Below are 26,570 nucleotides of genomic sequence, written 5' to 3' on the forward strand. Positions count from 1 at the left end.
TATAAAGTGCAGAATTCCAGCTTCCCGCTGATTTCTGTCTCCCCCAGTCCTTGAAATTACAGGAAGGATCTGAGCAGAATGTTTGCAAGAGGCTCAGATTGTTAGCCTCAGGGCAGTGAAATCAAACAAGAGGTCAAAGAGGGCAAGAGAAGAAGAAACTGACAAGGAAACCAGGTTGCTTCCTGTGAAGCCAGAGCTGAGAGCAAGGACGTTAACTCACAGAATCTTAAGAGCTACTGATCAGCCTGTCTCTGGTCACGTCTAGTACCTCCCCCAGGCAGGGCAAGACTGCTCTATCCCGTCCATTCTCCAATCCATGTTAAATTGTCACAGCAACAGGGCAGCCTCATTTTGGGAGACAAGCCAATGAGCTGATCCGTCTCTCTGGTAGGAAGCATTGTCTCATATTTAGTTTAGCTTTCCCGTTCCTTAATCCTATCCCTGCTTCTAGGCAGCTCCTGTACACTCCCCAGGACAGACACCCTGCTCTCCTTCTCATACAGTGCCCATGTCTCTAGAGCGGCCTTTCACTCTGCATGGCGCACGCATCCACAAGAACCCTCTGCAGGAAATCCAGGCTTCCTTTCGCTGTCTTTAGAGCGGGTGTTTCATTTTTAGCAAGCTCTTGATAAGCAGGTTCTACATGCAGAGGCCCTAGAGCCCCAGGTCCCAATCCCAATCCCAGCAGCGCCCACTCAGCCCTTCACCTTCCCATGGTAGACACGCTGGGCCAGATCTTCAGCTTGTGCAAGTCAGGGTAACGGCACAGAGGGGCGGTGTCGATTTACACCCGCTGAAGATCTGGCCCGTTTAGTTCCCTGCTGTTTACCGTGGGTGAGTCCTGCAGACAAGACCATGAAATCCAAGGTCATGCTTGCTCCGTGTGGCCATGAAAGAATCCCTGGCACATGCTGCCCCACAGCCTGTTGTGAAAAAAAATCTCTTTCCCCCAGCACGTGTTTTCTGGGTCACCCCTGCTCTTACCCCGCTGGGACTGTGTATAACTCCACAGTGCGTGAGGCACGTGGCGCTCCTGCAGCGTGACCGGCAGTATGCGCATGTAGGATGAGAGTCGCGCTCTGCTGGGAAGAATTCCTTCTGTCGGCTCTCGCAAAGTAGTGCCTGAAAAACAGGTCCCTGCATGCGAGGAGGCAGGAGAGGAGCGATCTCTCCCCAGACAACTCGGAGCCATATCTGGATTCTCCGGGATCACTGCCTGCCCAGGAGCCCGGGTGTGCCTCCTGCTCTCGGGGACTGTGAGCCCCTCCCTCACTCCCCACTGTTCTGCCCATTGCTGGGCCCCGCCCTCTCCCTCAGCCAAGCTTCCCAGTGCCAGTCGGCTCCCACTGCGGCACAGGGAGGTGGCTTGTGTGTCCCCACCCTGGAGAGTGAAGTGGGGCAGAGACGTGAGGTGGCAGGCCAGGGAGCAGGCTGCCAGCTGAGAACAGGCAGGGTGAATGAGGCTGGCCCCCTGACCGGGAGTGGGGGATGGTTGTGGGGGCTGGGAATATGGGGGTGGGGGGCTCATATTAAGATGGAGGGAACTGTGCTAGAAAGGGACCAGGCCGCATGCTGAGAGCACTTGCCCAATCCCAGTTCCAGGGGATGACTTGGGGTGGAGCGGCCGTCGGTGCTGCAGGGCAGCTGGGCCGTGTGGCACGGGGCGGCTCCAGCCTGGCGCAGAGGCTTGGCTGGAATGCACTGGGTACTCCTCGGCAGCAGCCAGCGTCTCCGGCAGGGCCTGCCGTGCCTGGCGGGGAAGAAGAGCTCGGGCAGGATCGGCTAACCCCAGCGACAAGGCTGACTGGGTCTCAGGCCCTGCACAAAGCTTCTGGGGATGATAGTGACGTACGCTGCTCTATAGGCAAAGCCACCGCCTTCCCCTCCCCTGCTGCCTGTCTGCTACCACTGCTCGTGGGGCTCCACCCCAAGGCGGTGCCGCTGCCCAGGCCCAAGTGTAGCCCACCAGAGTGTCCCACTCTCTAAAAATGGCTGGGAACAGCATTTAACAACTAACCCTCTAGGGCTGCAGTCTGGAGCTATGGGCAGGCTCTGACGACACACGGGCTCCCAGCAGCGCCATCTCAGAGGTGATCCAATCCGGGAGTCAGCAACACAATCTGTTGGGGTGCCCGCTACATGGTATCTCTTAACCAGGAAGTGACCCCTAGGAGGCCACCTAGAGCTCCAAGCGGGGCCGTCCCTAGGGGGATGCGGGGCCCAGGATGGAAGTGACGAATCCAGGACCGACCCGTCACTTCCGGGTACCCAAGGGATGGCTCTGGCTCCAGCTCCGTCTCCAAGCAATAGCCAGGGGCACTCAGCGTACAAAGCAACGCCTTAGGGCCAAGCCCTGCTCTGCATTACCCTGGAGTACCAGAGCAGGGGCTCTGATGAGGACATTCACTCTAAAGAGGACATGCTGGGCTCCGTGTTTATTCGTCCCCTATGGCTTCTGGATCCAGTTTGTTCAGTTTTACAAATCAGTAGAAGACTGTTCTTCCTGCCAGCTCTGCAAACTGTCCCTCGGATTTGACATGTCAGCTGGCTTCTTCTAGCACCCTGCCCAGTAACTGGGACTGTCTCATCAGAACGCAGCCGAGAGGCCGATGCACATTCTGGGGCGGGGTGGGAGCAGTGCAGAACAGCACAACACAACAGGGTCAGGCAGCAGATGACAGAACATACCCAAGCCGCAGTTCAGCCAGGACAATCAGACTGATAATTCTGCTCGCACAAGAAGGTGTTTATAGATCACGTCACGTGAACTTTACTTGCTAATGCTAATGCCAGCCTCTAGCACCATGCTGGGCTCAGTATCTAGTCAGAAAGAAGTGTGCCATCTCCTATGTCACTGGCACCACTTCTCTGGGGTTAGCGGTCTCCCATCCAAGCACTGAGTACTTCAGACACTGTTTAGCTTAGGAGAGCAGGGAAGGTCATTGGCTCAGGTGCTGTTGCTGCAGGTTGAGGTGGTTAGAGTTCCTCTGAGGAGTAGCCAGGCTCTGGGAGGTTCTGTTTGCTGGTGTTTGTAACGTGCCTGTTTTCTAATTCCTATGTAGGCTCGAGTGGGAGGATTGGAGTTCTCCCCAGGGATGGTCTACATCTCTCCCGACAGCCCGCTGAGCCTGCCGGCCATCGTCAGCATCGCCGTGGCTGGCGGCCTGCTCATCATCTTCATCGTGGCCGTGCTGATTGCGTACAAGCGCAAGTCCCGCGAGAGCGACCTGACCCTCAAGCGGCTGCAGATGCAGATGGACAACCTGGAGTCCAGGGTGGCACTGGAGTGCAAGGAAGGTACGATGGAGAGGCGGGGCCCCCAGGCCTGGCACAGGGCATGCGGAAAGGAAGATATTCGTTCCCTGAAGGATTGCAGTGAAAACAGCTCTAGCTAGAGGACCCCAATCCACCAAGTTTGGATCTGGCTTTGGATCACCCTTCTCCAAAGTTCTGGCCAGTTTAGATCCAAGATCCAGTTGGGTCCATTCAAAAGATAAGGTTCGGCCACTGAATCTGGATCCAGTACAGGAGCCAGTCATCCTTGGAGCTCAGGAGCGTTCAGACCCAGTCAGGCCCATCTCTGGTTTTGACACAGGTTGGCCCCATCCCCCAGGCTGGACAAACGGTGATAAGAACGGGCTTTGCTGGAGCCCTGTTAAAACTGAGTTTTCTAAATCAGGATGGGGCTCTGTCTAGATGGAGCCTTTGTCTGGCATCAGATCTTGGGCAGAGGCTGGTGGGTAAGCAAGTACAGCCTGCTCCTTCCCCACCTATCTCTCCATCTGCACATCCTCCTGCTCCCCCATCACTGGTGACACCCGCACAGGTGTTAGCCTGACCTCCTTCCAGGTAGGGTCAGGGTGGATCTGGACCATCGCTTCACTGGGGATGGGTTTCTTTGTCTCAGCTTTTGCAGAGCTTCAGACAGACATTCACGAGCTGACGAGCGACTTGGATGGCGCCGGCATCCCCTTCCTTGATTACCGCACTTACACCATGAGGGTGCTTTTCCCTGGCATTGAAGACCACCCTGTCCTGCGGGATCTGGAGGTAAGCAGGAACAATGACCATCTCCTCCCTCCGGCTGCCTGCTCGGCCCCTGTGTCCCTATTCTGTCTGTCGTGGCGCCGTGACACTGGGAGTGACACGAGCGAGGTCACTGCCTTGTGACACGGCCTAATCTGTATTGATGCAGCATCAAGACACCGCCTCAGGTCCCTGGGAGGCTGCTCTCCAACAACTGAAATAATGGTGGGTCTCCCGGATGAGCCCAGATGCCAGGCTCACAGGGGGAAGACCTGGAAAAATGGGAGCATTCCACCAGTGGTGGGATGAGTGAGGTGTCCATATTGAAGAGTGCCAGGATATGTGTGTGTGTGTGTGTGTGTGTCTGTCGGTCTGTCTGCCTGTCTCCACTGCATTAACTTCCTCATGGATGGGGTCCTCTTCCTGCTGGAGTGTGCTCTTGAGTTTTTCACTGAACAGACACTAGAGATGGGGACCCCGGCAGATCCACCTGCCCTTCCATGGCATTGCAGCATTCCCTGGCAAGGGCACTGCCCATGAACATGCTGGCCCCCAGGACGTCTGTGCAGCCCTCCAGGCAGGGCGCCCCGCAGGACATCTGTGCTGCTCACGGGCATGGCACCTTCTCAGGGACCTCTGCACTACCCAGGGCTCTGGTGTCTTCCAGGATGTCTGCGCTGCCCATGGGCACAGTGCCCCTGGGATACCTGCACAGTCCAGGGGTGCCACACCCGGGATATCTGCGCTGCCCGTGGGCACGGCACACTCGGGACGTCTGTGCTGCCCATGGGCGCGGCACACTCAGGATATCTGCGCTGCCCGTGGGCACGGCACACTCGGGACGTCTGTGCTGCCCATGGGCGCGGCAGTACTTTCAGAAAGGATTGGCAGCACCCAGAGAAGCTATTTTGTTAACATGTACAACGTGCTCTGTAATTGCATGGCTCTTGGTGATGGGATAACAAACTAGCCCCGTTAGTGCTCCACTTCAAACGCCCCCCTGGGCTTGGAGGGAGCTCAGCTTTCCTGGGCTTTTTCTGCCCAGGGAACCTGTCTATTGTGCGGCTGAGCCGGGGGCTGCGGGTTGGTGCGATGCATTACGTCGTCAGTGAGAGGGAGTGTGGTGACCCGTATACTAGTCCCAAGTGAGCGTCTGTCCACATTGCAAAAACCACGTCAGCGTTCGGCACAGCAGCCAAGCACGGCTCCAGGGAGCCCTGGGCTGGGATAGCTGGGGCGTGCTGCGAGCCAAGCCTGAGGGGTGCGCTGGCAGAGCTCCCTGTCAGTCTTGGCAGGCTCTGTGCTTTGGAGAAGCCCGGGAATGGGCTAGCGGGGAATGCCTGAGGCCAGGACGGAGGTGCATTGGCAGAGCTGCATGGGGAAGCTGGCACAGGCTCTGCTCTGGACATTGGAGGAATTGGATGTAGCTGATGCTCTCACTCTTCATAGGGGCTGAAATTCAGCTCACGCTAGAGAAACACGCTTGCATAGAGCGGTGACCGTTCAAGCTTCCTGGTTTGCCAGCATCTTCCCGGGAAGGCTATCAGGGAGGCCAGTTGTTCCTCGCTCCCCAGTAAGGAAAGGGAAGTAGGGAAGCAGCTCGGATGCTACTCTGTGGTAACCAGAGGCAGATGTTGCTTTTTAATGGTGAGCGTGGGACAGCCGTGTACCCGGAGCACAGACGTACCTTGGGCCTCGTCCTGCTCTCCCCAGTTTCCCCCAAACAATGCATTTGCACACACACGGGCACACCCAAAGGTACTTGCACGCCTAGGGCCAAATTCTGCCCTCATTTACACTAGCAAACACCAATGGACTAGATTAGAAATTGGCCCATCGATGCACTTAGTGCATGTTCCCATATACGCACACAAGTGAGCTGTTCCCAAGTTCCTTTCGGCCAATCAAACCTTGCAGTGCTCAGAAATCAAACCATTTCTTCTGACCCCTTTGACCTCTTGCTCTGTTTCCCCATCACTCAAATCCAGGCAGTTTTTCCACCTCGTCAGCGACAGCAGCACTTCCACTGCCCATCTGCTTTGCTAAAGAAGCCAGTGCAGGGTCTTTTCTGCTACCTGCTTTCTAGCGCCAATAAAGAGTTAAAGTGAATGAAACAAACACACACCAAGCCTTGCCAGCCCGGTGAAGGTACCAGTTGGGAAAAAGCCCCAGCACGGGGCCTATTCAGAGCAGGTTCTCATTCCCACCACCTTTTTAATTAATTAACTACTTCCAGACACAGCTGAAATAAACTTTATGCTGCTTCAAAATCGCCATGGGATTAGCCAGTATTAAACATTCAAGCAAGCGAGTTAGGGCTTATTATTTCCTCACTGGCAGGGGTGATGGGTTGTTCTTGTTTGTTCGTTTTTTTGCTTACAGACCAGTTTGCAATCTGTAATCGCTGGGAAAAAACGGACCCCTCTAAAGGGGTTGACAGTGAGGCAGTTAAACACACAATCTGGAAGGGCCAAAGCCGAACCCTCAGTCCATCCATCCCGCAGCCAGGCGCCTGGCAGGACAGCTGTCCCAGGAGGGAAGGCAGCTCCTGGGACGCTGCCATTCAGGGTTCAGGTGATGTGTGGAAACGAGCCTGGGGCCTTTGTCTAGTCCCCGGGCCTGGACCGTGGCACGGGGTGTGGAATGGAAAATGCAACTCGGCCTGGCTCCATACAGGAACATGGGCCAGGACTAGACTAGCAGGGGTTATGCAGGTCATCAGGATTCAGGTTTATCGGTTGAGCTGCATGTAGGAGCCCAGGAATGGAATGACATGGGAGGAGGGGAGGGGGCTGCAAATCAGCACGCGGGGGGGGGGGGGACTGGCGGAGCTCTGGGACGGGGGCAGGATTGGAATAGTCACTGCGATAGGTGAGGACTGATTTGGCGAGCTGGAGTGGGGGCTGGATTGCAAACAGCGCGTGCAAAGGGGAAGGCCGGAGGAGCTCCGTCAGTGTGAACCGGAGTAGCAGGGGCTGCTGCAGGAAAGGACATCACAGCTTATTAACTTAACGCAGGTAAATACCCCCTCCCCTTTAAACACCGCGTGGAGTGGGCAGCTGGTAGAAATGAAATGAATTTGTTAACAAAATGTACGTAGGATGAAGTGAGCTCCTGTGTGAAGGATGAAGGGAGAAAGAGCGACAAGTAAAACAAACCAAAATACACTTTTACAAGTCTAAGATTTAATCTAGCAAGATACAGGCTTTGTTCCAGGTGGTTTCTCTCACCAGTCGTTCTTCCTCCCAGCCATGGCTGACTCCCTCAGTTCGGACCTTCCACAGAAGTACAAGGTGTTGGCTTCCCTTGGCTTCTTAGGTGAAAGATCTTTGCCTAAGTAGGTTTCTCACCTATATTCCGTTCCAGAGACTTCAACGCCGCCTTGGTTGAAGGACCCATCTTTCTCAGCTTGCAAGAGCTCTGCTATCTTCTGTCTGCCAAAGGTGGCGTCTGTCCTTGCTTATATCTTCCAAAGTTAAATGACTTTGTTTCAAGAGGCAGGATGATCTCATGCTGTTCTTCCCTTCCCGTGGGCTTCCCATCCCCCCTGTGTAAATGGGGCTTCCGTTGTTTCTAATTCCACCATGCTTAATGTATATAGGAGACAGGTGGAGAGCTGTGACATCCCCTCCTGTCTGGGCAGACTGTACAGCCTCATATCAATGAGTATCCGTAATTCCTTACACAGTGTTAATACAGACATTTCACGTGGCATTAATCATCGTGCGTCATTAGCTTTCAGAAAAGGCCTCACGCTAGATACTTGTACAATACAGTAATATTGTACACAATCAGCTAATTCAGTTGCTTATCGCTTCCGGTTCAACCCCCCCTGTCTTTATAGATCAGGAAACCTTTGAAATTGAGTCTTCTGAAAAGTAAAACCCAGCCCAAGCTCCTCTCTCCTGCTAGATGTACACTCCATCCTGTGTCCTCCCCCACTTGTTAGTGTGCGGTTTGCCTCCACCCCACGTTAGCTTGATGGGTCTGTTCACTGGTTATATGTAAAGTGAGGTAAACACACATTCCTTTATTTAGGATAGACCCGTTTAACAGCTCCCCCTGACATAGCTGGTTCACACAGACTTCAGTTATAATGCCAGCATATATTCACAACCCTTAATACCCATCATGTACGTACCTTATGCAAGAATATTAATGATCAGTGAGTTGTTAGTTTTCAAATGAATCCTCGCCAGGCATATTTTGTACAAAGATTATTTGTGTGGAGGGTGTGAATACAGGAGTGTTTACTGTCACGGTTGGCATGAGCCAAGTGCCGATGGGGTGGAGTGCCTGGGTAGGGGCGGGTTAGTAGGAGCTGGCATGGCCTGCCTCCTCGTTACAATGGTGTACATTGTTGCAGTGGGACCTCATCAGGCCATGAAATCTGGGGAGAGTTAGTGGCTTTCACAGACGCTGACTTTTTTTTCCCCTGGGAGTGCTCCACCCCCTGCTGCGTCCTGAGGCCCTGCCCTCACTCTGCCCCTTCCCCAAGCCCCCTCCCCCAGTGCCTCCTGCCAGCCAATTGATGCTCCCTGGCCACCCCTGGGCCCACCAAACAACTGATCGGCGGGCAGCCCTAGGGGCCGGAACCGCTGTGTAGGGCGACCAGACAGCAAGTGTGAAAAATCGGAACAGGGGTTCGGGGGTAATAGGAGCCTATATAAGAGAGAGACCCAAAAATCGGAACTGTCCCTATAAAATTGGAACATCTGGTCACCCTACCACTGTGGCTGGTGGGTGCTCAGCACCCCCTATTTTTTTCTGTGGGTCCTTGAGCCTCGGAGCACCCACGGAGTCGGCCCCTATGGTGGCTTGAATGTAAAGGAAGCCATTTTTCTCTTTTCCCCAGGTCCCTGGCTATCGGCAGGAGCGGGTAGAGAAGGGCTTGAAGCTCTTCGCCCAACTCATCAACAACAAGGTGTTCCTGCTGTCCTTCATCCGCACTCTGGAGTCCCAGCGCAGCTTCTCCATGCGGGACCGTGGCAACGTGGCCTCGCTCATCATGACCGTGCTGCAGAGCAAGCTGGAGTATGCCACCGATGTCCTCAAGCAGCTCCTGGCCGATCTCATTGACAAGAACTTGGAGAGCAAAAACCACCCCAAGCTGCTGCTGAGGAGGTGAGTCACCGTTCGGCTGCTGTGTGTGCACACAGCTGCCCTCTACTGGCAGCATCCTCCTCTCTTTGGTACTCTCCCCTTCCCTGAGTTTCCCTCCCAGCAGCAGCTCCCCACTCTTGGTCCTCCCCAGCCACTAAAATAATCAGTGATTAAATAGTTAATGTTGGCACTGAGGTGTCACTATTGGGGTTTAAAGTTGATCGTCCAATCAGATGACCTGGGGCAGGAGCATTCTGGTCCCCCGAGTCATTGTTTCAGGCTGCTTGCAGACTCAAGCAGTCCTTCCTGCTTCGCTTATACTCAGTGTCAGGAGTGATGGGTTGTTCTTGTGTGTTTGTTTTTTGCTTACAGACAAGTTTTCAATCTGTAATCTCTGGAAAAAAATCTAGATGATCACATCTAGAAGGTTGTTTCTGAAGCCACAATAGCTAGAAACTGACTTTATTTTTTTAAATGAAAGCCTGATAATCTAAGTACGTCATGCAGGCCATATAAATACACCACCCATGAGCCAGACGTTTGACAACCACTAGGTTAGTGTATATGCATCACTGTCCACTACTGCATGGCACCAGAACTGCTCAGCTGTGTGTCACAGTCCCTGTTCCAACATGAGCAAACGGAGAGTCTCCTTCAGCTCCAGTGATAGGGACTGCATCTCCATTCAAGCGCTGTCTTTAGGAGCACTGGGATGCAAATTCTATCCCTGCTGTGGCTGCCAAGTCCTGATTGGCACCAATGAGCAGTATAGTGGTGACTGTGAAGTCCCAGGGGGCCGTGGGTCTGTTAGGAGCTCTCAAGGAATGTTGCCCAAACTGTTGGGTATGATCCAAGCTGGAACCACTGCTCCCACAGCGTTTCTGCCTCCACCTGAAACCAGGAAGCAGGGTAGACTGAGCAAATCAAAGCGATTGAGCTGGGGCAGAAGGTTGGGCTGGCTCCTGCTGGCCAGCTCCGGAGTTGAAGGGTCTCATTTAAAACACCAATGCATGGAAGTCCTCTCGTAATGAAGGCAGGGCAAGATCGCTCCCAGCTAGTCCCCGTCAGTAACTCTGCACAATGGGATGGGTCACCTGCCTGACCCTGCTTGATTTTCCCAGGACAAGCCAGACGTTCCGGGTCTCTCTCTGCTCTCAGTGAAACTGGTGTAAATCCACAATCACCCCGCTGGCCTCAGTGGAGTTACACCAGCATCAACGGAGCAGAAATTGGCCCTCCGTAGAATTTGGCTGTGCTGTTAACAGCGGAGCGAGCGGCTCTGGCAGAGGAGCGTGCGGTGCCGTCTGCGAGGGAGGGCGCTCCGTGGCACGCAGCCCACTGAGCGGTATCAATGGAACAGAGAGCAAATGCAGCCATCTCTCAGCGTTTGAGGCTGCTGAGCAGGGAGCCAGGAGCACAAAGCGGCTCTCGCTTTTATTTTGTTTTACTCTTGTAAAGTAACTACCCGCTGTCATAATTCTAGGCGTACAGCCTTGCTGGCAAAATTCCCACCAGCCATTCCTCGCGCCCCCCCGCCCCAGGCCTCTCTGGTATCTGTGCATCTCCTGCTCTCGCTTCCAGACGTCCTCTCTTCCCCCCACTCCTCCTTCCCTCTCCTCCCTTTGTCTCTGCTTCTTTTTTCTTCCCCCATTCTCCTCCTCCACTCCGGACACTCTTCCCTTTCTGCCCCCCCACCGTCTTCTCCCTCCACCTGTTCTCTCTGCCCCATCCTCCTCCTGACAAATTGCACGAGTCCCCTGGAACTTGCTCCTGCAAGACGGGAGCGCACTGGCAGAGGTCAGCGAGGTGCTTGTTCTCTTGAAATAGAGGTCCCCCGCTGGGCGGCGCCGGAACAGAACCCTCTGATCTTACAAGGGAACACGAAAGCCCCCGGGCGGCTTTCTGCCTTGGAATGCGAATGAGGTTGTTGCTAGGCCATGATGGGGGCCAGGCCGCTTCGTGCTTAACCCCTTCTGCCCCATGGAGCCTCTGCTGGCAAGCAGCAATCTCACTCATTTGCGGAGCCCGAATCCCTCCCTCCACGGGGGTTTCCCGTCTGGCGCTAGCTGGTAAAATCCCATTGCAGCATCTCTGTGACAGTCCTGAGGATGCTAGATCCAGAACTGGATAAAGAGGTATCAGGGTCCCCAGAGCCGGCAGGGCCAACCTGGCATTCAGTTTTCTTTATCGATGTGGAACTGGATTTGTGACATGCTGTGAGCATGAGGCTTCAGGGCTGGGCCGTATAATGCAGAATGGGCACTGCCCCGGGGTGCAGCATCAGGCCAGGCGGTGCAGTGTGGGCACTGTGCCAGGCCACAAGCTGTGCACTGCATGACACTCGCGAAGCACCAGGCCACAGGATGCACTGTGAGCATCAGGCCATCTTTGTGCTGCAGCAGCGGGTCGTGTGAAACTCCGGGAGCAGCAGGCGTCAGGCTGTGCCATGAACACAGGTCATGTGAGCACCAGGCTGCATGACACTCCGTGATCAAGGGCCATGTGAGCACAGCCAGGGGTGAAAGTAACTTAAGGAACTTACCGGTACACTGCCCCCCCCGGGGTCTGGGGGGGAGGGGAGGCTCTACTGGAAGGGGCGGGGCCTTGGGTGGAAGGGGCGGGGCCTTGGGCAGAAGGGGCGGGGCCTTGGGCAGACTCCCCCAGCCAGCCCTTCAGCGCGGCCCGGGGCGATTTAAAGGGCCTGGGGCTCCCGGCCGCCGCCACTACCCCGGCTTACTTTCACCTCTGGACACAGCAACCGACCGACAGGCTAGTGGCAATCACTGAATGAAGTGGGTGGGTGAATCAGGCTGATTCGAAAGGGGGAAATCTGCATTCACAGCCAGAGGCGGCGGGAATGGAAATACAGAAAAGGCACCTGGGAGTTCCCAAACTAGACTCTGAGGCTGACAAGGGCTTGTTATCAGCTCACCGGGCTGCATAATACAGAAGGGGCTTAATTTTAAAAGGGGCATAGTCATGTCAGACAGGGCCTGGAATTTAGGGTCTGCTTTCACCACCCCCTGACTGGGCAAGAGGTATCCTTGGGAACGGAGACATTCTAATGGGAACAGTGTTAAACCTAAAACTGGCTCTTTAGGGAAGGGGGATCTTTAATGTGTGTTTGCGCAGCATTTAGTACTGTGGGGCTCTGGTCTGAATGGAGGCTGCTCCCAGAATACAAAGACGCAGGAACGAAAATACAAACCCACGCCCCTGCAATGTTTGCCATCCAGACCCCCAGCGTCTGGCTTATGCATGAAAAGCAGGAAGCAAAACTAGCCAGAAACCAAAGGATACTGACAAGTCTTTAAGTCGGGGCAGTGAGGAACACCAAGAGCAAAGAGGCGGCATCAAGAAAGACAAGGACATTCTGGTGGTTCAGCAAACTTGCGTTTCCTAGCAATGGAGAGAAAGGAACCGCACAGAGACCCAGAGGAGTGTCACTGACCGTGCTGGAGTTATTCTGGGTTCATGCCGGTGTAACTGGTGTCTGGCGTGGAGGTTTTGACTCAGTCCCTGCCCAGGCAGAGTTCCCACTGAAGAGTCAGTGTGGGTTCTGCTTGAGTACGGACTGACTAGAAACAGAGTGAGAGCCGCAGGACTTGCCTCACAATTCTGAGGAGGCCTTTTATCGCCTGATAATCAGTGACAGGTGAATTTCCTCCACTGGTTTGGATCAACCTTAGGGATTTATTTCGCCCCCATCACCGCAGTGTCTGAGCGCTTCACAATCTTTAATGTATTTCTCCTCAAAGGCCCCAGAGGCAGGGCGGTGCTGTGAGCCCCATTGTACAGCTGGGGAAGTGAAGCACAGAGCAGCTAAGTGACTTGCCCAAAGTCTCACAGACTCTCCTCCTTCCTGATGGGTAATCAGAACCTTATGGCCAACCCAGACAGTGACTTTCCTGGAGCTACACATGGGGGGCACTTGGGCCCTGGAGCCCTCCCGGTTGGACATTTCCAGGATATCCTTGTGTGTGTGGTTTCAGAGTAGCAGCCATGTTAGTCTGTATCAGCGAAAAGAACAGGAATCCTTGTGGCACCTTGGAGACTAACAAATTTATTTGAGCATAAGCTTTTGTGGGCTACAGCCCACTTCATCAGATATCTCACACAGTATGCTGGCAGTTTCAGTCCAAGCCAGAAAGTGCAGGGCATGGCATGTGGTGGGAGAGAAGTTAATCCAGACTTTTTCAAACTTCCAAATAAAGATTTGCAGTCATTTTGGTGGGTAGGAAAAAGTTCCAGTTGCTTTTGATTTAGTCCTATCTGGTTTGCTCATCCCAGTAACCAATGCTCTGCACTTTGCTTCAGTAAGGGGACAGCAAGCTGCTGCCACCCCTGGGCTGTCCTATGCATGGCCCTGACCTGCTCAGACACCTCTTACCCTCAGCAGTAAGTTCCTTCGGTCTGATCAGCATGACTAACCATCTCCCATTCTCTTTTTCTTCCGGGGGTGATTGTAGGACGGAGTCTGTGGCAGAGAAGATGCTCACTAATTGGTTCACCTTCCTGCTGTACAAGTTCCTCAAGGTAAGAGGAGGTGGTCCACCTGCCCATTAGACCACATCACTCATGGATGATTTGGTGGTGAGGGTGGCCAGACTGTGCTGGGCGCTTTCCAGACACATGAGAAAGGACAGGCCCTGCTGCAAGGAGGGCCAGGCTTAAGGACAGGAGTCACGCGCTAAGGCTGTTACAATGCTGCGAGAAAGGGGCAGTAGGAAGGCGTGAGGACTGGGTGAGACCAAGAGGAGGTCAGGAGGAGGGAACGCTGCTCAGAGCAGCTGGCTGGCAGGTTTTTGTCGGCCGTGTACAAGAAATGGGTCCCTGAGGGGTGTTTCTGCCAGGACGGGGACCCAGTGAGCAGGCGAAGGAGCACGTTGCCGCAGAAAGCTCAGGCTGTGTACTATCACAGCCCGTTCAGAGTGCAGCTCTCACTCCGCCAGACCCTTATCCTCACTGGTGGGACCTTCTGAGTCCAGTGGCTGGTGACGAGAAGGCCTTACCTAACCTTATCCTGGTTTTCAAAGGCAGCAGAAGATTGTCTGTCTTGGCACTGTGCCTTAATCTGGGCCAAAGAGCAGCCACCATGGTTTGTTTGGTAACTCTCATACCAGGCTCCTCGCCAGACCTTCTTCACCCTGGGCTTAGACCCTTCCAAAGGGCAGGAGGGGAGTGTGCTGCATTCATGATAGCCTGAGCTCTAGTCCTGAGCTCAGCACAGACAGAAAGCCGTTCCTGACATCTGGTCTAGGTGGGAGGAGTTGGCGGTTCTCAGTCTGGTTCTCTGTCCATGGCATTGGCACCCTTGCCTGCAGAATTGTCAGGAACGAGAGGGCCATGGAGTATGAATTTCAGTCTCACCCCTAACAGGGGTTCCTCCCGAGTCGAACCTTGCGTGCTCTGTGGGTGGTCAAGGCGCTCAGTGTCCAAGACACCAGCACTGAATTCACTAGGGAGGAGATGGTATTGTAGCCTTGGCTCCCATGCTGAGACTGCCAGCAGAGATGCTCATTATGATGTTGCCTTCTGAGAGGCCACCGTGCCTCGCCCGGGCCACCACCTTAGAGACAAAACCCACTTGAACTTCAGACATGGACCTGAGCTTTCCAGCACGCGTCAGATTCCTCGACCTTCCAGCCACTCCTGGGCAGGATGGGAACCGGCCAGCTGGAGGCGAAAGGCTCTAGCCCAGTGCCATTCCCCTGAGCCAGCCAGCCGCCCCCAAGGCACAACCTCTCCTAGCAGGAAGGTTTGGAAGGTCCCTGGATGGTAATTTCAGTAGCTCCTAGTACCAAATTCCCATTTTCAGATGAAAAGAGGGGCTCGAACGAGGTGACTCGTTAAAGCTCTGCTTTTATAAGATACATTTCTCCCCCCCCCTCAGCTTCTTGTCTTCCTGCCTCAGGCTAAACACCAGCCTGATAAGGGCACTAGACGGGCACATGGGAGCATATGCGGCAGGCAGATAAGCTAATTAAGCGGCAGACAGGTGTAGGAGCTGAGAAAGGGGCCACTTTGCTTCGGATTATTAACTTGTTTTCTCCAGGATTTGCACCAGAGGACAGTGATCTAGCTCATTGATTTGAGACAGACTGCTAGAGCAGAGGGGCAGCGGTGAGGTGCAGGGAAGGTAGAGGGGAGGGAGGGGAAGCGGTGCAGGGAAGGTGGAGGGGAGGGAGAGGAAGTGGTGCAGGGAAAGTAGAGGGGAGGGAGGGGAAGCGGTGCAGGGAAGGTGGAGGGGAGGGAGGGGAAGCGGTGCAGGGAAGGTGGAGGGGAGGGAGGGGAAGCGGTGCAGGGAAGGTGGAGGGGAGGGAGGGGAAGCGGTGCAGGGAAGGTGGAGGGGAGGGAGGGGAAGCGGTGCAGGGAAGGTGGAGGGGAGGGAGGGGAAGCGGTGCAGGGAAGGTGCAGGGGAGGGAGGGGAAGCGGTGCAGGGAAGGTGCAGGGGAGGGAGGGGAAGCGGTGCAGGGAAGGTGGAGGGGAGGGAGGGGAAGCGGTGCAGGGAAAGTAGAGGGGAGGGAGGGGAAGCGGTGCAGGGAAGGTGGAGGGGAGGGAGGGGAAGCGGTGCAGGGAAAGTAGAGGGGAGGGAGGGGAAGCAGTGCAGGGAAAGTAGAGGGGAGGGAGGGGAAGTGGTGCAGGGAAAGTAGAGGGGAGGGAGGGGAAGCGGTGCAGGGAAAGTAGAGGGGAGGGAGGGGAAGCGGTGCAGGGAAGGTGGAGGGGAGGGAGGGGAAGCGGTGTAGGGAAGGTGGAGGGGAGGGAGGGGAAGCGGTGCAGGGAAAGTAGAGGGGAGGGAGGGGAAGCGGTGCAGGGAAAGTAGAGGGGAGGGAGGGGAAGCGGTGCAGGGAAGGTGCAGGGGAGGGAGGGGAAGCGGTGCAGGGAAGGTGCAGGGGAGGGAGGGGAAGCGGTGCAGGGAAGGTGGAGGGGGATGAGAGAGGGGAGGAGAGGAGAGGAGAAGAGAGGAATGGGAGGGGAGCAGAGGATGTGAAGGGGAAGGGAGGAGCGTTATGAGATTGGAAGACAAAGGGGATGGATGGAAGTGCCGGGGAGAGAGGAGCAGTCGGAGGAGAGTGGGGGGATGAGTGGGGAAGGGGTGAGAGGACGGGGAATGGAATGGAAGGAGAGAAGAGGAGAGTTGTCTGGAGCAGAGAGGGTGGGGATTAGAGTGACCCTGGGCCAAGTGCCAGCAGTGCAGTACCAAAGCCCGGCAGGAGACGGTTCCCCCTTTAGGGCTGGGCTTGTGCTGGGAAGCTGGCAGGTAGGAACTGATGATCTGCGGCATTGGACTTCACCCGGTTTCCCTCCCTCGTGTCTCCATGCAGGAATGCGCTGGCGAGCCGCTGTTCTCCCTCTTCTGCGCCATCAAACAGCAGATGGAAAAGGGCCCCATTGACTCCATCACCGGGGAAGCCCGCTATTCGCTGAGCGAGGACAAGCTCATCCGGCAGCAGATTGACTACAAGACACTGGTGAGTGCTCAGAGCAGCGGAGCCTGCAGGCGCCCCTGGGATCTGCTGGGGAAAGTGTCTTCCGGAAGGGTCAGTGGCTGGGCTGCTGCCGGGTTGGACAATTGCCATTTATGCTGCCAGAAGGACACAGCCTTGCTGGACCAACATCTCCTCAGGCCGGGTTTGGGCGGCATGGTGTGCAGGGAGAGCTGGCAGGTCGTGTGTGGGCCTTCCTGGGACTCATACAGGGCCGTGTGTGTGTGAAGAGAATAAAGGGACAGACCCGGGGGGGGGGAGGGCATTTGTGGTGCCGAGTGAGAGCGTGAGATCTGAGCTCCAGACCAGGGTGAGTGGCTGCGCTGATGCTGGTTCTGCATGACGTACGCTGGCTAAGCCCCAGTGGAACTCTGCATCTGCTGCTAGTCCGATGGGCGCGTTCTTTGGGCACCAACTCCACAAAGGCCGAGGTTACACTAACCGCCACCCCCAAACCGCAATGCTCGGGTTCCTCCAAAGAGATCACCGCAGGGCGGCCTGTGCTCACAGCACGGCAGAATGAGCTTGCAAACGGAGCTCGCGATATGCTTTTTGTGTCCCACCGTGGCTGTGTACGCTGGGGTGGGGGAGAGATTGTTCACGAGAAGCAAATGGCTGAGGGCGGATTACTCTGTCGCTCCGGGGAGCAGGCCTATATCCCTCCATCCCCCACAGCCAGGCTCACAGCTTCCTACGTGCCTCTGAACCCACTGCAGCACTGCCCTCAAACCTCTGGGGGGCCTTTCACCCCTCTCTCTGAGCTTCCACTGGCCTCCTTCCCTACCCTCCACCTCGACTGCTCTGACCACAGCCCTCCACCCGTAGGTGCAGGGCTGCTTTTCTCCCATCTGCCCTGCCTGCCAGCTCCTCCCTGCCTGTCCTCAGCTGAGCCCCCGAGTCCTTCTCCCTCTAGCTCTCGCCCAGGACCTTCCTGCCCCTGAAGCCTTCAGCCGACTCTCCCTCTGAACAACCCACCCCCGACTTCTGTGGTGCTTCTGTCGGAGGATCTCACAGTGCTCCACCCCAGGAGGCTGGCATTTCACTGATGCTGAAACTGCAGTTAATAGGGAGCACTGGGGGCTGGGGGGCAGGAGACCTAGGGATGGGGCAAACCAACTGCGGCAGGTGGTTGACATGGGAGCTGCAGCTGTCCCCAGCAGCTGTGCAGTGGGAGAAACTATGTGATGTCAGGGCTGGGGAAGTGAAGAGGGCAGGCGTGGGGATGGGTGAGGACAGGTGGGGAGCTGCAGGCTTCCCCAGGGAGATCAGCTGTATGTGAGCAAAGAATTTCAGCAGACTGAGGCTGTCAAACCATTGAACGGAAGCTGGGGTGACCTGCTCTTTGACATCCGTTGCCAGCGGCAGGTCATTTCTCTGATGTAGAGACAGGCTGAGATCAGCGACACCTTTGATCTTTGACCAGCTCTCAATGTAGTGCCTAAGTGGTGCATAGGAATTAAAGGGTTAAGGACAGGAGAATCGGCTGGAGCAAAGCAAATAAGAACATCCTGGAATATGGAATCTAAAATTCAAGCCAGCCCTGAACAGAAGCCTTGTTGAGGTTGGGAAAAATTCTGATAACTTTTCCAAAGATCATTGGTCATTATCATCTCCAGAACGTCCAGGAAATATCCAGTAGTTGCTCTAAGTTGCCATACTGTGATTTCTGAGATACCACAGTTATTTTTCAGGAATTGCCACAATGGTTCAGACCCAAGTTCCATCTAGCCCAGTATACTGTCTCTGACATTGGCCCATACAAGCTGCTTCAGAGGAATGTACCAAAAACCCTACAGAAGGTAGTTATGGATTTACCTACCCCAAGGGAGAGTTTCTTCCTGACCCCTGAAAGTGATTGGGTTATGGCCTGAAGCATGAGGGTTTATATCCCTTACTGCAGTTGATTTCCTATTCTGAGTGTAATACTGCAGTAGCTTCACAGTCCTGTTAACTGCGGCCAGGTGTTGGCTTTAACAGTGACTATTGTATATCGGCTCCTAACTAGGATAAACAGGAAGAAATGGAGTAGGGAATACTGAGGCTGCATAGCAAGTATAACTTACTGACCGGAGGACCTATTCACCTGTGGAACAGTCTCCCAAGGAACGTGGGACAAGCCACATTGCTTTAGGCTGGAGAAAGCAGAGAGAATGACCCTGCATTGGCCAGTGTTGAGATAGACTGGATGAGCTAGCAGGTCTTTTCCATCCCTAGCTTCTACAAAAGCCATCCTGTGGTAGAGCCGGTTCACACAGCATCTCAGTATTGCGACCCCTTCCTCCCAGGAGCATCCTTCACATCCAGTCTTAAAGGTATTCCACATGAAAAGTCACTTCCCGTTTACTCTGCTGAGGCATTTAGCACCAACGTTTGCATTGCAGAAACAGTGTAAAGATCTAACATAGCGTCTCAAAAGGAAAGCCAGACTTTTCCCTCCCAGCAAACTACAGAACTCCCCCTCACCAGTCTAAAATTCATAGCCTGTAAGGCCTCATCCAACCTGACTGCCTACAACACACAGGCCAGGGAAATTCTGAGCCACAATTCCTGCATCACGCCCATGACATGAGTCAGAGCATCTCTTTTTTCCAGTCTTGATGTAAAGACTTCAAGTGATGGAGAATGTCCCTAGGTAAGTTGTTTCAATGGCTAATTACACTCTGTTAAAAAAATTGTGCCTATTTATAGCCTGAATTTGTCTAGCTTCAGCTTCCACCCCTTGGATCTTGTTCTGCCTTTTTCTGTTAGACTAAAGAGCTGTCAACTATCAAAAACCTCTTCCCTGTGTAGGTACTTGCAGACCAGGACTAAGATCCCCCCTTGACCTTCTCTTGGATAAACTAAGTAGACTCAACTTCTTATGTCTCTCCACTAGAAAGCAGGTTTTCCAGTTTTCCAGACCTCAAATTGTTCTCGTAGCTCTTTTCTGAATCTTTTCCAATTGGTCTTCACCCTTTTTGAAGCGTGGGAACCAAAACCAGGACTCCAATAATGTTGTCTCTAGTGCTGTATACAAAGTTAATACCACCTCCCTACTTCCACTTGATATTTCCCTATGTGTGCATCCCAAGTGAAGTGGGAATGCAAGGGGAACCCCACCCCAGATTCCTCAAGCTACCCTTTGATGTTCAGAGAAAAGGGGCTGGGGGAAAGAGAGGGCGAGGGAATAGGAAAGAGAGAGAGAGTAATTGCTTTGCTAATGAGGTGAGGGGTGTGAGATAAGGGGAAGGATGTTTTGTGGTCCAGCACTTGGACAGGGACTCAGGAGAGCACAGGGTCAGGCCCCAACTCCACGTGTGGCCATGGCCCAGCCCCTTAATCTGTCTGTGCCTCCATTGCACGTGTATAAAATAATAATTCTTCCATTTCCCTGGACTTTGTCTGTCTTGCCTGTTTAGATTGTAAGCTGTTAGGGCACGGACTGTCTCAGTTCGTGCTCGTCCACACCTAGCGTCCTGGGGTCCAGATCTCACTTGGAGAAACACGGCAAGGGAGAGAAAAATATAGACCCAAATTGACAGAGCAATCCTTTTCACCAAGGAAATCCCTCCAATCCTTTAAGGCTGGTGGATATAAAGCAGCCAGTGAGACGCGGTAGTAATTATGCATCAGGCTGAACAAAGCTCTCTTCCATTCACTTGTGTGTTGTTTGATGTTAATCAGCTTTCCCTCTTACATCTCAAGAGCAGGCAAATATATCCCGATAGGAATCTTAGCCGATTTACAGAGATCGGCTCCGGCGATGGAGATTAAAAAGAAGCCGAATACGAATGAGGCTTTCCCTCCTTTTGGTCTCTCTCTTGTTTCAACTGGGTTTTTTCCCCATAAATAGATGTTGTTTTGGAGTTGTTTTAAAAAATGAAACAAAGGAAGAACTGCTTTAGATTTCTGTTAGCGTGATAGAAATGCCATTGAAGCAAATCCCGATCCCTCCCCTCTCTAAGTCAGCTGGTCCCCGCTGAAGAGTTTTGCACTACATCTGGATAGCAATCACGGGGTTTGGCGTGTGCCAGGGTGTGGCTACACAATCTTAATCCACCCAACACGCCCAGGGTCCCTGGTACATGACTCTTGGAAATGGCTGTTTGTAGCAATTGGCCATGAGGGGCCAGTCTAGGGTTTGGGAAGGAGGAGGTTTTTTATATACAATGTTTTATTATTCATATATTTATTTAAATGATTACTGAAAACAGAATCAGGAGAAGTGAAGCAACTTAGGGAGACGCGGTAGTAATTATGCATCAGCCTGAACAAAGCTCTCTTCCATTCACTTGTGTGTTGTTTGATGTTAATCAGTTTTCCCTCTTACATCTCAAGAGCAGGCAAATATATCCCGATAGGAATCAGTATTGCCGTTAGGAATTTCTGAACCTCACGCATGTGCCTCGCTGACTCGGTTACACCGCTTGGGGCTGGTTCCGCTCCAAACCCGGCTGCCCATCCCTGGCAGCAAAGTCCTGCCGGTCTATCTAGAAAGTGATGTCACGGAGTCCTAGAGTTCAAGGCCAGAAGGACCCACCAGATCATGTAGTTTAACCTCTTGTGTATGACAGGCCACCAACACCACCCCCAACAACCGAAATGAGACCAAAGTATTACAGCCCACAGGAGACTAAACTATGATGTGCCACAGGCAGAGAATAAGAGGGACCAAGGTGCACCAGGTGCCTGAGGTCTCTGCAATGACAGGGAAGTGATTAAGTGAGAAACACCCAGGCTTGGTCTACACTAAACCCCCAAATCGAACTAAGGTACGCAACTTCAGCTACGTGAATAACGTAGCTGAAGTTCGAAGTACCTTAGTTCGAACTTACCTCGGTCCACACGTGGCAGGCAGGCTCCCCCGTCGACTCCACGGTACTCCTCTCGCCGAGCTGGAGTACCGCAGTCGACGGCGAGCACTTCCGGGTTCAACTTATCGCGTCCAGACAAGACGCGATAAGTCGAACCCAGAAGTTCGATTGCCAGCCGCCGAACTAGCGGCTGGGTATAGACGTACCCCCAGATAATCCCAGCAAGTGACCTGCACCCCCATGCTGTAGAGCAGGGGTTTCAAATTCAGATGACCCCGAGGGCTGCATGAGGACTAGTGCATTGGCCCGAGGGCCGCATCACTGACACCCGCCCCCGCTGCCTCTGGCCCTGCCCCCACTCCACTCCTTCCAATTAGGCCGCGCCCCTACCCCACCTCTTCCAACCCCTTCCCTGCCGCATTCCAACCCCTTCCCTGAAGTCCCCACACCAACGCTGCCCCCAGGGGGTGCAGTAAGGGTGCAGGGTGCAGCAGGGGCTGAGGGCAGGGAGTTGTGCAGGGTGCTCAGGGCAGGGAGTTGGTGTGTGGGGTACAAGAGGGGTGCGGCAGGGAGTCGGGGTGCAGGGTGCAGCAGGTGGCTCAGGGCAGGGAGTGCAGGAGTGGTGCGGGATTCGGCAGGGCCAGGGGACTCAGGGCAGGGAGTTGGGGATGCAGGAGGGGTGCGGGATGTGGCTGGGGGCTCCGGGCAGGGAGTTTGGGTGTGGGATGTGGTGGGGGTCTCAGGGCAGGGAGTTGGGGTGTGGGATGTGGCGGGGGGCTCAGGGCAGGGAGTTGGGGTGTGGGATGTTGCAGGGGGGCTCAGGGCAGGGAGTTGGGTGTGCAGGAGGGGTTCAGGGTGTGAGCTCCAGCCTGGTGCCGCTTACCTAGAGCGGCTCCGGGGTGGCAGCGGCGCTCACTGGGGCCAGGGCAGGCTCCCTGCCTGCCTTGGCCCCCAGCTTCACACTGCTCGTTCCAGGAAGCAGCTGGAACCGTGTCCCTGCAGCCCCTGCGGGAGGGAGAGGGGCTCAGGGTTCCCTGCTTGTGCTGCTCTTGCCGCTCCTCCAGGTACCTCCCACGAAGCTCCCATTGGCCGTGGTTCCCTGTTCCCGGCCAATGGGAGCTGCGGGGGGCGGTGCCTGGAAGGAGGCAATGCCGGAGCCCTCTGCCTCCTTCCCCCTCCCCCTCCGGCGCGAAGGGACGTGCTGCTGGCTGCTTCAGAGAGCAGCGCGGGGCTCGCAGCGTCAGGAGGCAATCCCACGGGTAGGCAGAGGGGCGGGGGGAGCTTGGCGGGCCACACACAAGAGCCCTGCGGGCCGCGTGTTCGAGACCCCTGCTGTAGAGGAAGGCAATGTCTAGGCATTGTGTAATGTTCTGTCTACGGTGTGAGTACCCCCTGGAGGCAGCAGGTACATAAGGAATCATCAGTCAGAGAGCGATGAAGGGAGAACAGATTTTTACTGGTCAGATGCTCGTTCGAAAAAAAGTTGCATCACAGTTGACAATGAGCATTTCTCCAAACTCTAATTCCTATATAGTGAGATAAATAGACCTGCGAGTGCTGGCTCTAATAGCTCCCCCTGGTGTTATGTGCCTTAATCACATGGGAGTGAACCTCTGCCTGGTCTACAGGCCTTTTATAAAGCTCACCTAGATTGTTCCGTATCTTAGAGCTGTTAAGGTCCCAGTCTGCAAGGTGCTGAGTGCTCATTGCCTTCACTGGGAGTTGCGGGCGCTCAGCGGCTCTGTGCAGAGTTAGGGTTACCATATGTCTGGATTTTCCCGGACATGTCCGGCTTTTTGGTCCTCAAATCCCCGTCCGGGAGGAAATTACAAAAAGCCGGACATGTCGGGGAAAATAAGGGAGGGTCGTGGGGCTTGGGTCTGGAGCCGGAACCGCTGGGGCCGGCGCTGCTCGGCCTGGGCCGGGGCCGGGCCGGAGCCGCTCGGCCAGAACTGGGGCCCGAGCCGAGCTGGGCCGGAGCCGCTGGGACCAGGGCTGGGGGTGCTTGGCCGCCGTCCGGCGCCGCTCAGCCGGTGCCGGTGCCCCAGGGCCTGAGCTGAGCTGGAGTCGCTAGGGCTGGGGCCGGAGCCGCTCGGCCGGGGCTGGCGCACTCGGCCGGAACCAGGGCTGGCGCCCCAGGGCCTGAGCCGAGCTGGAGATGCCGGGGCCAGAGCCTCTTGGCTGGGGCCGGCCGCCGGAGAGAGCCGCTCGGCCGGCGGGGCCGGACTGGGCCGCGCCTCCTCGCGCCCCCCCGCCACCGCCCCAGCCCCAGCCTACCTGCTGCCTGCCTGTTTCAGGCTTCCCGCGGACATTTGATTCGCAGGAAGCAGGAGAGGGGGAGGAGCGTTCAGGGGAGGGGACGGAGTTGGGGTGGGGACTTTGGGGAAGGGGCGGGGCCGGGGCCCCGTGGAGTGACCTCTTTTTGTTTTATTAAAATATGGTAACCCTAGCAGAGTAAGACACAAGATTGAAGCCCCTCACCCTGCAACCACCTCCCTGCCTTCCTCTGCTGGGAATGAACGATGACCCGTCTCCTGTCTCGCCACAAATAACACAAATTGACACAAATAAGGCAGAGGAGCAAAGGCCCCAAAGTCCCTTTGAAGCTGTCGAGAGAATTTTATAATTAGTGTGGGTGGCAGGGTGTCCGATAAATGTCGAGCGCGTGTCCGTCTCTGAGCGGCGTGCGCACGCTGTGTGGTCCCTGCACACTGCGACGGCTCTAGTACTAATCGCCTAATCAGTTAACATCAGTTGACACCATACCCTGTTGGGAGAAAAATGCTCCAAGCAGCCCTGGGTTAAGGCCCATCGGAGGGAAAGACGCCACTAATGAGCCATGAAAGGGCTCTCCTGTGTCTCTCCTCTTCGGGGATTACCTCCTGGATTGATTTCTGCCAAGCACTGCCACTGAATGCCTCCTTCCAGCCCCCGCCCTGCCATCCCTAACCCAAGGCTAAGAGCAGGAGAGGAAGAGTTAGCACTCTCCCACTGCTGTCCTCAAGCCTCTGGGTGCAGTTGTCTCCATGTCACAGCACAGATGTGTCCAGGCGTGACTGCAGCGTTAACATCCCCAAGCTGTGATTATTATTTACCTAGAAGCCCCGAGAGCAGGATGCTGTATAGACACCCCGTATGGGATCAGCGTGTGCCTGAAGAGCTTGCGATGCAAGCAGATAGGGGACGGGAAGGGAAACAGAGGCACAAAGAGATGATATGCCCAAGGTCACCCAGCAGCTCACTGGCGGAGCTGGGGTTAGAACCCAGGTCTCCAGACTCCTGGTCCTGTGCTCGGTCCATTAGACTATGCTGCCTCCGTGATTGGTGCCCACCTTGCTGCCGCTCGGCAGAGTCTTCACCTGTCACAGTGTGGGATTACATACCCGCAAAGCCCTCCCGCAGCTCTTCCAGTGACGTCACAGGAGAGGCCTGGGTAATGCAGGACAGGAGACAAGTGGGGGGGGGGCAGAAATGTCTTGTCTCAGGAGCTGTCTGGCGGTTCTCTGCAGGGCTCGGGGACAGGTTGTGAATGGCTGGGTGCTGGCTGCTCATGGATTGGTGTGAGTATCAAAGTCTCCGTGAAGCGCACAGCCCATACAAGACTAGCCAGCTGGAAAGCACAACCAAGCAGTGCAAGCCACCGGGAACCTCCCCCTCCCGGCTCTAAGGAATGTGTCTGTGCCTTTCACTGGACTCACTGTCCTGGGGTCCGTGTCACCCACAGGTTGCAATGGAAAGTCCCCAGGCACAATCCGCCAGCAAGCTCTGCCCTTCCATGGGCACTGGAGCTGCCCCGTGCAACCCAATACATGGGTGGAGCCAGTCCTTGAAGGGGTGGAACCAGGCCAGGCAGGGGATGCTCATCTACTGGTCAGCTTCCACCAGAGGGGTCCTGTGGCAACCCCGCTGGAGTTTAAAGCTGCCCTCCCCAGACAGAGTCCCTCCAGGAGTACATGGGATTCGGTTTGCTGAGTGGGAATGAATCTGGCCATTTGTATACTGGCGGATCAGGGGATCCTGGAGAAACCCCCGTTGGATCCCACAGCCTACATGAAAGGGGCAAAGGGGATGTCCACCAGCCCAGGGCGTTATGGATAGGGCTCCGCCAAATTCATGGTCCATTTTGGTCAATTTCATGGTCATACATTTTAAAAGTCATAAATTTCATGATTTCAGATATTTAAATCTGAAATGTCAGTTTTGTAACTGGGGGGGGTCCTGACCCAAAAAAGGCTCTGGGGGATCGCAAGGTTATTGTAGGGGGGTCGTGGTATTGCCACCACTAATTCTGTGCTGCCTGTAGAGCTGGGCCCTTCACGAGCAGCCGTCACTCTCCGGCCACCCAGCTCTGAGGGCGGCAGCACAGAAGTAAGAGTGGCATGGTATGGTATTGCCACCCTCACTTCTGCGCTGCTGGTGGTGGGCCGTTGACTTCAGAGCTGGGTGCCTGGCCAGCAGTCACCGCTCTCCAGCCGCCCAGCTCTGAATGCAATGCAGAAGTAAGGGTGGCAATACCACAACCCCCCTACAGTAACCTTGTGACCCCCCCATGACCGCCCTTTGGGTCGGGACCCCCAGTTTGAGAATCGCTGGTCTCCCCTGTGAAATCTATATAGTATAGGGTAAAAGTGCACAAAAAAACAGATTTAACGGGGGAAGACCAGATTTCACGGTCTGTGACGTGTTTTTCACGGCCGTGAATTTGGTTATGGGGGATGCTCAGAAACTCATTGGAGCATCTCCAGCTTTCCCACTAGGGAGTGGACGGTTCACCCCACAGTTGCAATGCATGGAGGAAGTTCATTGTCTAGAGTTAGCTCCGAGCCCTAGGGCTTGTCTCTCTGAGTTTCAGGGCCTTGAAAAGGGATTGTTTTGGGCAAGTAATAAATGTGTTACATAAAAAACCTGACTAAAGAGGCCTGACCTCCACTGAGATGCACACCAGGGGATGGTGTTTAAATTGCACTGCCTGGGGGGAGGAGTGTAGAACTGCACTGAAAACTGGACACTGACTGAGAAACAAGCGAGAGGCAGGGAGAGCTCAGATTTGTACAGCTGGGGGGCTGTGAGAATCCAGCTATCTGCAGTGCAGTATAATGGGAAAGAGACGGGAACTGAGGCTACACAGCCCCAAGTCCAGAGAAACTATGGTTCTGGGCTT

General features: G+C 55.0%; 1 protein-coding gene across 6 annotated transcripts in view; it reads left to right on the plus strand.

Moving 5' to 3' along the window:
- Nucleotides 1-26,570, plus strand: part of PLXNA4 (plexin A4) — a 658,514-nt gene that overhangs the window by 565,336 nt on the left and 66,608 nt on the right. For all 6 annotated transcript variants that reach the window (XM_065552899.1, XM_065552917.1, XM_042843227.2 and 3 more), the window contains 5 exons: nt 3,063-3,297; nt 3,908-4,050; nt 8,882-9,150; nt 13,599-13,665; nt 16,455-16,601. In XM_065552899.1, the coding sequence (XP_065408971.1) occupies nt 3,063-3,297; nt 3,908-4,050; nt 8,882-9,150; nt 13,599-13,665; nt 16,455-16,601 (861 nt within the window). The remainder of the gene's footprint in view (nt 1-3,062; nt 3,298-3,907; nt 4,051-8,881; nt 9,151-13,598; nt 13,666-16,454; nt 16,602-26,570) is intronic.

Source organism: Chrysemys picta, chromosome 1, assembly GCF_011386835.1.
Source record: "Chrysemys picta bellii isolate R12L10 chromosome 1, ASM1138683v2, whole genome shotgun sequence".
In the NCBI taxonomy this organism is placed as follows: Eukaryota; Metazoa; Chordata; order Testudines; family Emydidae; genus Chrysemys; species Chrysemys picta.